Source organism: Tachysurus vachellii, chromosome 26 (assembly GCF_030014155.1).
Source record: "Tachysurus vachellii isolate PV-2020 chromosome 26, HZAU_Pvac_v1, whole genome shotgun sequence".
NCBI classification, from domain to species: domain Eukaryota; kingdom Metazoa; phylum Chordata; class Actinopteri; order Siluriformes; family Bagridae; genus Tachysurus; species Tachysurus vachellii.
This window is the reverse complement of record NC_083485.1, coordinates 13036850-13048280: the sequence shown is the minus strand read 5'-3', so window position 1 is coordinate 13048280 and position 11431 is coordinate 13036850. Positions and strand designations below refer to the sequence as shown.

The 11431-nt window shown below is 41.6% G+C and overlaps 1 protein-coding gene across 3 annotated transcripts in view; it reads right to left on the bottom strand.

Annotated features, from left to right (window-relative positions):
• Positions 1-278: 278 nt before the first annotated feature.
• Positions 279-11431, bottom strand: part of pik3r1 (phosphoinositide-3-kinase, regulatory subunit 1 (alpha)) — a 22422-nt gene continuing 11269 nt past the window's right edge. Inside the window, exons 3-15 of one of the 3 annotated variants that reach the window (XM_060862383.1) lie at positions 10578-10673; positions 10276-10350; positions 10058-10189; positions 8618-8819; positions 8238-8320; positions 4257-4359; positions 4044-4142; positions 3757-3937; positions 3370-3638; positions 3093-3269; positions 2917-2991; positions 2651-2821; positions 279-2336 (exon numbers count right to left, since the gene is read on the bottom strand). In XM_060862383.1, the coding sequence (XP_060718366.1) occupies positions 2147-2336; positions 2651-2821; positions 2917-2991; positions 3093-3269; positions 3370-3638; positions 3757-3937; positions 4044-4142; positions 4257-4359; positions 8238-8320; positions 8618-8819; positions 10058-10189; positions 10276-10350; positions 10578-10673 (1853 nt within the window). In that variant the 3' untranslated portion in view covers positions 279-2146. Of the gene's footprint in view, positions 2337-2650; positions 2822-2916; positions 2992-3092; positions 3270-3369; positions 3639-3756; positions 3938-4043; positions 4143-4256; positions 4360-5426; positions 5699-6478; positions 6757-8237; positions 8321-8617; positions 8820-10057; positions 10190-10275; positions 10351-10577; positions 10674-11431 lie in introns of those variants that run through there. The other 2 variants (XM_060862384.1, XM_060862385.1) reach the window with 2 other exon arrangements.

Here is an 11431-nt window from a genome sequence, read left to right as displayed (position 1 = left end):
CATCATGATAAACCATTTCTCAAATAAAGATATATCCAAATATTTAAAAAATTCCCATAGTAATGAGTGCAACAATGCTGTAAAAGGCAAAAAGAATTTTTTTGACCTTCATCTTTTAAGAAATGCTATCGTGCAGGAAGTGACTGAGTCATTTAGTTCACATCAGGAAATAAAAGCAGTGCATTTTTTTACATCATAAGGCTACCAGGAGAAACTGAAGCGTCTCTTACACGTAACCCTGAAAAAATAGTGCGGGTTCAATAAGGAGTTTAAGCCGATTATTGGTTCACAATGATGTTTTATTTATGCAAAATATCATCGGATGCATAAATGCAAAATAGACACGAGTCGAGCTGGAGGCAAACCTCTACGCCAAAGACTTCACCAGTCATAAAGCTTAGGATACTGTAATCTCTGATGAGGAATTATAAAGACAGCAAATGACAAAACGTAGCCGTTCAGCTGGCTGTTAGAGGGAGGGGGAAAGAAAGAAAGAAAAAAAAAGGAGCCGAGTTGATGTCCTGTAAATGGAAGAACTACCGTTGATCAGCTTTAAGTGAAAAGCAAAGTAGTACAACAAGGGGTGCAGGTCAAAATACAGATTCTGACTCGGTCATGTAAACACTAGTGAGTTTTTCTGATACAGAAAAACAATACGGATAAGGAATAGAGCTGTTCTTATTTCATCTAAAATAAACAGTAATTCATTTTGCCTCGCTCATACATTTGCTGAAAAATTTATTTGAAAATAAAAAATGAGAAGCTTTAAGATTTTCTAGAATGAACTCGTATTCACAAACGAAAAGCTTCAAAAACGCCCAGAACTCAGAACGCAATAAGTAAATAAATGATCCGATCGATGATTTATGGTATTACTGATGAGAAGCAGCACAAAAGTCCTCCAGGCTCTGCCTAGGAAGAAGAAAAGAAAAAAACAGGAGGGGAAAAAAAAAAAAAAAAAAAAAAAAAAAAAAAAAAAAAAAAAACTCAAAGTGAAAAATACTAATAAAATACTCATCTATTTATTCTAATCAGCTGCTGATAAAGAAATTTGTAATAAAGTACTTTATCATTTATCTGTTGTAAAACTGAAGCCATTTCTCTTGGCGATTTTGACACTTAAAATATTGTCTTATATACTACCATTAAAAAACGACTTCAAGCTGTAAAAACAAAAATAAGGTAAATTATATTATGGGAAGCAACATGGAAAATAAAATCACAACTCTGCTGAGAAGAAAAGGCTGAAACAGAATTTGCATAGCACATTTGAATACAACCGAGAAGGAACTGAGCGCTGTTTTTGGTACAACATGGTTTCAATCACGTTTTTTTTCCTTTATCTTGAAGTCCATATGTACAAAATTAATCTGTTTTCGTTTGCACGCCTTGTTAGTCCATCAAAGGCAGAAGCAGTCACTGTAATGCTTGCAGAGTGAAATGCCACGCATCCTGTCCATATTTTTGCTCATTTAAAATGAGATGTTCATATCGTTTGCTTGTTCACAGTCCTTTATGTGGGAAGAAAATAAAACAAACAAAAAAAAAAAACAAAACAAAACAAAAAAAAAAAACACAAAATATACTGTTTTGAAAGTGCCATCTTGCTACATTGATCAGCTGATTCCATGGTCTGTTCACATCGTCACCTTGAACACGCCAATGACGAATAGCTTTTAGATACTGAAAATTTTGGTCACATCACATCCACACATGCGCTCTCTCTCTCTCACACACACACACACACACACACACACACGCACACGCACGCAGGTACAACACTCTGAGTAGCATTTGTACTCCAGAGGTCACGGTCATGAGCGTTCCACATTCCAGCAGTGGGTAAAGCTTTGAAATGAACAAGCACCATTTTGAAAAAGGCCTCCATCGTCCTCCATTTTGGGAGAGAGAAAGATCAAAGTTCAGCAGTTTCCGCTTCACCGCGAGGAAAGCGATACGATACGACTCCTCTAGGTCTCGGCTGAAACGTCTGCTTTTGGGGTTTATAGCTGTGAAAACCAGCCCTCCGTCCTGAATCCAAAGTGGAGGCATCACTGCAGGAGCTGAGGCCTTTTCTCTTGTCCTCCTCCTTCTAAGCGCTAATCGCGCATCACAAAGTCCCGACAAAGTGTATGTTCATGAGTTCTCATCGCCGCTGGTGTGCGTAAACCGGGTATGCTAATGTGACATTCAGAGAGTCATTGTGCTGAATGAGAGACGTGTGCTGGTAGTGCAAGACCAGTTCCTTCAGAGAGCCGTACAGGTTATAAGGTTCTGCGAAACCGAAGCCGGTGGGCGTTTTGTTGATGACGCAATGCTTGACCTCGCCGTCCACACTGCAAGAAAGAGAGACATTATTAATCCACTCAGACAATTTGCTTACTAAAAATCACTCCGGAGCATATCTTCTCCTCCCCCCCTCAGTAAAAATTAATGCATACATGAATATTCATAAACATGCAAATTAGACATCTCAACTAGCTCAGGATAACTGAATATGCTTTTGTTTAGTAGTAAAATATTGTGACTTTTGAGTGGCATAAACATTTTCCCCACACAAACACTAAGCCATAAATAAAGAGAAGTTAAATTGTTCTACTATAGAGACAATGACAGTGGTGTATTTAAAAAGCAGTTCAAATCGACGTACACAACACTGCAGGCGTAACAGCCCGATTTGCTGCTGTCTCGGACCAGGAATGTTCCGTCTCTCTTGCCACGTAGCAGAGCTTCCGCTTGGAGGCGATTAATGTTCCCAAGCTTCCAGGAACGCTCGTCATGGTGCGGCAAGTCCTCGTCGTCGTCCACCATGGAGTATTGACTGGTGGAACGAAGCCATCAGAAGGTGTTAGATACAGGATTTCATACAGATTACGAATACACCATCATATCATACATGCTTTAAAGGATACTCACTCTTCCTGGTTCTCGTTTTTGATTCCCAGCCACTCGTTGAGCTTCTTCTGCCTGACGCCCTTCTGTGTCAACCACCTGAAATTCAGAACAAGGGAACTTGTGAATATCTGCGATATGCTTAACGGAAATGCTTGAAAGAAAAATCCAGAGGCTATGAGAGAGGACGAGGCACTTACATGAGGTACTGATCTCTGGTCTTCCTGAGCTGGATGAGATCAGGCTTGATGCTGTTCATCCTCTTGTCGATCTCTCTGTAGTCGGCAGCCTGCTTCTTCAGATCTTCCTCCAAACGACGCTTGCTGTCCACGATCTCACTGATGCGGGACTTCAGCTTCTCGTAGTTCACCATTATCCTGGGAAAAAAAAAACACCACGTATATACAATTACAAATGCCCGAAATCTGGTAATTCATTTCATTGGATTAAATCAGGGTTTGGAAGTTTAAGCCTCACCTCTGGATCTCTTTCTCGTTGCCTTCTCTCCTAAACTTCTCGATGTACTCTTTGCTGTAACGCTCTTGTGTCTGGCACTGCTCCTCAAAGATCTTGATGGTCTCATTGAAAGCTTCAATAGCAGTTCTTTTCATTTGGATCTCCTGTGAAGTTCTGGTGTACTCCTCATACAGTCTGTCGTACTCCCTGTTTTTCTCTTGGTACTGCAGGTGGTATTCATGCAACTTCTTGCCCACAGCTTCAATGTTGTCCTCTTTCACCACTTGATCCTAAAAAAAAAAAAAAAAAAAAAAAATAGGTTGGTGCATGATTTAAAATAAACACCACACAGTTAAACACAGTTCCTCCAAGATGTGTCTTTACTTCCATCTGACTGACAAGAATTACCTGTTGGTGCTTAGACACAGGATACAGCAGTTTCACATCTAGTTTGGGGTTGTATTGGGCGAGGGATTCGTGCCTATAGTGATTGATCAGCTCAACCACAGAGTTGAAAGTCAAGGGATCTGAGAAACCGTACTTCCCATCGCGATGGAAAATTTTTATCAGCTTGTTGTTGCCTCCTTTCCTGTAAAGCAGATTAACAACAAATTATAGGGATGCACATTTATAATCATAAAATAGGGGTTCAATAAAGCTGCCATGCAAATAAAATAAACGGTGTGCAAAATGACCTCAGTGTGAGGGTGTAGTCTCCGTGCATTTTGGTGGAGGCGTCACGAACCAAAAATGTTCCATCAGCTGTGTCTCTCAGTTTCTCGTTGACCTCCTCCCTACAAGAGAAGAAAAAACCTCCACAATTAAGACGCTGAAAGGAAACGCATTATTATTTTCGCTTCCTGTGCGCTGAATGTAAAAGTAGAGCGAACAACTGAAAAAGCGCTTGCCTCGAAATGTCCCCCCAGTACCATTCGGCATCCTGTAGAGCCATGTTGTTGTTCATACCGTTGTTAGTGACAGGTGCTGGTTTGGGTGGTTTTGGAGGTAGTGCTGTGGAGAAAAGAGAAGAGAAGGTTTATATAGGCGGCGTGGATTTAAATGCAAATGAACCAGCTTCATTCAAGGTCATTTACATACGAAACGCACTCGGACAAGTCTCAGCCTACAAGCCCGGACATGTCCAGAAGCGTTTGAAAGGATCTTGGATCCTATAGCATCTTTACTGCCTCCGAATGTAAACAGAGGATGAGTACGAGCATGTGAGCACGGTACATGAAGGCTTGTAATAACCCAGGGTGAGTAAGGGAAAATAAGGAATAAAGTAAAAGGAGATGCAGCAATAATTCCAAGCCAAAGATCATGCAGCTGCCTAAATAAACCTTGTTTTTAATGCATGATTTCAACTCCATAAAAAGAAACATGCCACGGACATCAGAATTTTCAGCAAAAACGACACCAATATATTCTGCATATAGAGACTGCAGCGTGCATGGTCTGCTGAGACACTGCTCTCGTTCGCCAGCCATTGAGAACATGTTACATCATTGGTAACTGGAAAAGGCTGAAGCTCATTGGCTGCACGGCTGAGTGACTGAGAGCAGTGGGGGCTGTGTGGTCTCTGTGGAGCATGAGGCAGAGCTCCTGCGAAGGGCTATTTTTATCCCCCCATCATCTACCCACTCTCTCCTTTGTTCACTTAAGCACAAGTTGTCCAGCCAGATCTAACCCTGACGCATCAGGAGCACCTACACCGTAAAAATTAAGCACGAGATCTTGAAAACCATGCAAAGTATTAGAGTCCAAAAGAGATGATTCTCACTGAAACTGAAAATTAAGATGCCCTCAACTACATCTAAGCAGCAGCAGTATAGAATTAGCTGTCAAGTGACAAGGGAACAACGTGTTCCAACATGTACAAACAAACAAGCAGTTTTTCTATTTTTATTAGAATGCAGATATCCAGAACAACAATATGAACTTAACACACCCCAAATGCTGCAGTAACATTTATATGGAAAGCGTTTTAATAATGTAAAAAAACATGAATTATTTTGTAACAGCTATATTTTGTAACAGCCTGTATGAGCAGGCACAACCAAAGCCTTTACATCACTTACCCTAGCCAATGGCGTTGCAAGACTGTTGCTAGCCACTCCTGCATCATCGTCTGTACAGATATTGCTAATTCCCTTAACAAAATGACGACACTGAGAACATGCACTTTGTTTCCATTATGAAGAAGAAAAAAATAAAAAATACAACAGTCGCTGTGTCAATCAGTAATATCCACTTAAGGTCGTGTGGTAGACTTCTGGCTTCTCCACGCTGCTGATATTGAATCGGGCGAAAAAAAAATACCAACAGTCAGATGTGAAGTGCACGGTAGCGCAGCATCTCACGAATGAAAAGAGGATGTGGTACATCGTTCACATTTACTCCCCACCCTCCCTTTGCCTGTGACAGGTCTGCTTAGCTCCTCCTCCCAGCGAATGGGGTGGCGGAGATGAGCTCCTGTGCTGGCAGGCAGACAAAGGCCATGCGCTTCTGATTGCTGCTGCAGAGGCACGTAGGCAGCTGCTACTTCACATGGCCGGGTCACAGGCAGGCAAGAGCTCGCAAATGCCGCTTGTAATCCCCAGAAACGTATCGCACAGTGGGGAAAATCCAGCTGGCTGGAGAGTGGGGAGGTGCCTCAAATAGCCACACTTCTTAGAAGGGCTAAAAGAAGCCACAGGAACGTGGCCTATTGTCTGCATTATATTCTCTTACAGGTCAAGGGAAACGCAAACACCCGGGAGCTCAATACAGGATTAAAACAAACATTTTGGGGGAATTTTCAATTAATTAGATTTAAACACATTCAAGTCAATCAGTATGCAACTCCATATTGGTTGTTAATATTGAAAAGCAACTGCTGAGTCGACAAGAAGTGTCATTTTGTTCACATATGCTCAGACGTGTCGAGGCAAGAACGGGACAAAAACTGGTTAGGGACTGGGGCGCCAGAGGAAAGAACCTGCTATGGCTGCCGTGCCAAAACCAGTCAAACTCCTTTAACATCAAGCTGTAATTTACACCTTTCTGTCAAGCCAGCAATTTACAATGTTACTGCCATGGCAAAATGCTTTACATTAAACATGCCATCAACATTTTCAAACAACACACTTACTTTGTAAATTGTGCATGTTCCTGTGATGTTCAAGAAAAAGTACGTGTCCTGACTGATCAGCAGTGTTTAAGTGCTGTAAATCCAAATCCAAACCCAAAGTACTTATGTCAAGCCTCATTCCTTGGATTTATCGTACAGAATCCATTACGTCGCACTTTAACAAGGCAACTGTGGCGGTTCCAGAAAAATCCAGGCAAATCCTAAGTGTCAAGGTGCAACAGTCTTCGAGCTCTAGCGCTAATGACTGCACAAAAAAAAAAAGAAAAAGAAAAGAGAAGGCTGATTAATGAAGACTGGTCTGAGGTAGATGGTTAATGAATGCTAGAATGACCTGCCCTATATCTCTCTGAAAGCCTTCTCTCACCACTGTGCTGGCTCGCAGACTCTGGTCTTATGATTAACTCGCTCAGGATCAAATATTTGCTGAGCTGGGCACTTTGTGTTTTGGAAGGGCTGCTCAGTAAAGGAAGGAGGGGTTTCAGAGGGTGAACTGAAGCCCTAGAAAGCGTGTGTATTTTTGAGACGGTATGTACATGTAGGAAAGAGTCGCTTCTTGAAAGTTAAGGAGTCCATCATAGAGCAGACGGGGCTTTCAGCCAACCAAATCTAAGTAGAACTGTGGCAACCAGCTTAAAATAGCTTGTCTGTAACTGGGAGCGTGCGCGCGCGCACGCACACACACACACACACACACACACACGCCTACAAACATACATAACTATAGCCACCACAACTGTGTGCAGAAAACAAGTATGGGCAAGTAAATGGAGACAAAATAAACCTGATGCCTAGGCAGACATACAGGAAAGGAATTCAATGAAAAAGCAGGAGTTGAAGAAATTTTAGCCCTTTTCCATCAAGATGGCAGTACAATTTTCTTTTAAGGCCACCCACCCATTCAGAGCTGCAAGCGTTAATTATAATTTTCCCACAAGATATACAAAATGTCCTACACTGATTTACTGAGTGGTAACGAAAATAACTCTCGTCAGTGCTGAAATATCACAGACTCTTAGGTTCAGACCAGCAGCATATTGTTAGCTGAGTCCAGGATCTCTGTGGAAAATTGCAGAATAGATCCAGATTCCAGCTGGCAGTGTTCTAAAGGTTCTAACTCGTGTGGCTCAGTCCAAGATCAAAAATTACCCACAGCTGAAAAGTTGAGAATTTATAAATAGACCCTAACTGGTAGTAAAACTGTTAAACATTCAGGGCACAAAGTAGTACACACATCCCTCAGAGGCCTCTCTATGGACTACAGTCTCATACTCAGGGTAAAAAGAGGAAGGGACAAAAAAAAAAAAATGGAAAAAAGTTTGACTGCAGTAGCAGAATCACAAGCAAGTCCCTTTATAATGCAGCTAAAGGAAGCATAAATGCAAAGATGATGCCTCAGGATAAGGTCTTGCTCTGGTCTTTATCTGAAAGCAGATGATGCTCATGAATCATCAGTTTGTAAAAGCTGTGGAACTAAAGCCAGCCTGTATGTCAAAGCCATTCTGTGTCGTGCTGCGGAGGCTCCTGCTGTGGTACGGACTTTACATTCAACCTAGCAGACAGGCTAATAATAGCAGTCACTAGCTGCTGGTCTGTTGCACCCATCCACAGTCTTCATACTGCTCAGTTAATGATAGCCCACAAAACTGCTGCTTCGCTCTCTTCCACGTACGCCTCCATTTAACGTGGTATTAAACCCACTGCAGTCAGCAGCCATTACATTTAAAATGGTTTCAACATGCAGACAGAAAGCACACTGTACCTGGAGCTGCCTGGCTGCTGCTCCATTCACTGGTCACCAGGACTTCAATGATCCTAATGTGCGACTCAGGGCTTGGCTCACAGCTGAGGAGAGAAGCGAGAGAAGATTAGTGACATGCCATACAATATTTACCCTGGAGTAACAACCAACAGTACAACTTTACTGGCTCCAGTGATCTCTGAACAGTCACTCACTCGTGCTATATATCCAAAGCAGAGGAAGCGAAATATTGCTTTTTATTCAAAGCCTAAAAACAAGGTTTTCATGGTGCAAAAAGTCAGTTGCGAGACCTTAAGGAAATCTTTGGCAACCCCACACATAAGTCTATGTAAACTGCAGATTTAGAGTGTGTGTGTGTGTGTGTGTGTCTGTGTGTGTACCTGGTTGCTAGCTGCCGGAATAGTGCAGGGCTGAAGATTTCTGCAAGGGCTCGGGCGTTTAGCAGGTTGGCGGCCGAGGCCTGGCACACACGAGCAAGGTGTCTCAGCAGGCACTGCAGCGTTAGCCAGTACTGAGGTGGCACAACAGAGGAAGCAGTAATCCTCCGTAAATGCTCTGCACATTCCTCCGTGCCTTGGACCTCTGCAAAGTTAAAAAGGAGTTAAACTTTAGAATACCACCTAAAATTACTTTAGTGTTCATTTCAGCTACATGAAACAAGGAATGAAAAATAAAATACACCTGATTTGGTTTTCTTAACATATCTCAAGTGTATGGTATAGTATAATGGTGCTGCAGACCCTAATAGGCCTAAGACTTTGGCAGGCAATTTATACAATTGTATAGAAATTAAAAATGGATTAAAACAAAAAATGAAGACTGACAGATTTTTTTTGGCCAAATTGTAAGACTTGTGCAGACACTGGGTAAGGTGAGGAATAGACTTTAAACATTTAAATGCGATTTTTTTTGCGTTGTATATGTAAATATGTAAATATTATGAAAATCACATCACACTTGAGCAATGAAATTCACTCTGACAACCTAAATGGAAATTACAACTAGATCTTTGCTGGCTGGTAAATAGTTTAAATGCAAGAAACAAAGAGCTTCTAATAGAAATCCAGAAAATGTTAACCAAAAAAAAAAAAAAAAAAAATCTGAATCAATGCACACCGAATTTTATTTAAATTCTGAAGAATTCTCACACTTAAGACTGAGCTAAGAAAACAAAAGTAGAAGAGTGATATGATGGTATTAAAAGAGGAGAGAGATAATCAGGCAGGTGGAAAGTTTTGTTCAGACAGCTCAATAACCACAGTGAATGTGTGACAATGACAGAGCAGAGAAATGTATACTGATTGGCTGTCAAAATCTGATGTTAGAGATAAGTAGTCAGCCTTCTTATAGATCTGATTAACCACATATCCTGTTCTTTGCAACGTGACTATGTTAACTGAACATGTAGAACACAGGTAATAAGGTGGTGCATGCTGCTTTTCTTCAAGTTTTTTTTTTTCCCTTCATGATGAGCACACATCTGCACGGCTTTACTAGCTTCCAAGAACGACTTGCTGTTTAATAATAGAGAAGAAGCAGATTTTAATCAAATTTAAAGCAGAATAAAGTTGGTTTTCACTTAAATCAGACATTTCTAAAAGAGATACTAACACCTTAAGGTCTTTTAACTTGGAGAAGATTGTGCTGCGGTGAAGAAGAAGAAAAAAAAAAAAAAGACTCCTCAGAGCAACCAAAAGCAAAAGAACCACTGGCGCAACAAGAGAACAATTGTGGTCACAGGACAAGTCCAGAACAATAGCACCACCGTGTGGTACCATCGTTACATCATGGTATGGCATGGCAGATCATTTAGGTCTTACCTTGAGCGATGCGTACCATCTCAGTGTAGATTGCAGAGTGAATCACCGGCTGGGGCAAATCCAGCAGGTATCGTCTCAGACCGTCACACAACATCTGCAGATCGAGCTGCTCCAAGTCCACAGAAGGGGCGTCTAATCCAAACACACGAAAACACAATTACAGATGTGCTGCGAAAGCAAGACACAGTGTGACAGTAAGCGAGAAAAGTGTAACTCACCAGTGTCAAAACACTGCCGGACATCCAGGCCACCTCCAGCAGTGAGGTTTCTGTACAGGGTGGGGTTGTCCAGGCCTACAGAGAGAAGAGCTTATGGTTACGGGAATCAACACCAGGGTGATGGGAAGGCAGATGCCACCTCAAAGTTAATTATATAGACAAGTCATGGACTAAGAACCTAATGTGGTCATGTTACTCAATGCAAAATTACAAAGTATAAAATTATGTGAATAACAAAATTCAAAAGAATATAAGGTATAAAAATATAAAAGAACCAAATTAAAAAAAAAAAAAACCCTAACCTTTTCTCTCGATGGACTCCAGCAGTTTGAGAAGCATGGGTGGTGCCATGTCTGGAAGTGCAAACTGCTCAGTCAGATCTGGCAAAGTGCTAGAACCTGTAGAAAAAGAGCAGGACAACGATTATAAACAGAGCAGCATGTTTAAAAAAAAAAGAAAATATTTTGTATCGCGCACAAGTGTACGACTGTGACGTGGCAACAAAAGCGCCTGATGTGAAAGTGAGCAGGAAGCGGAAGGGTGTGATTAAGTGAAGAGTGGAGGTGGCTCTGGAGGCTAAACATAACCGCTAACAGGCAGACTGGTGAAGGGACGAGAGCCTCAGATCCTGCAGCACAGGTGCACACTTAAAAGGGCCATGGGGCCAGTGGGCTGCTTTATTTGGATTTGCAGGCCACTGTTTCAGAAGGCCAACGTTTCTAAAAGGCTTGACTGTTTGCTGTGTTAAAGGCGGAGTAATAAAATGCAGGTGCTTATGAATGGAACCCCTTTACAGTTCATTCCAAATTTGGAAGTTTTTTTCAGGGAGTGGGCAGTAACTCATCCTTCTTCAGTAACCACCTATTACTAAAACACAACTTGGAATCTGAACATTGGATATGCGCCTGAGTTTTTGTATTAGTTCTATTTTGATGTTAAAATGAGGGCTGTGCTCACATTTGAGTGTCTAACACTTAGAGCTCCTATTGAGCACAAGACACAGCAGGTTTGTTGTTCTGCAGTAAGGCTGGTGGTAACCACAGCCACGGGTGCCAATACTTTAATCACAGGGATACAGAAAGAGCAGTGAAGGTAAGCTACGTCTGATGGATTTAAAGCAGTCAGTTTTACGTTTAGAACATTTCGAAGATTTGGA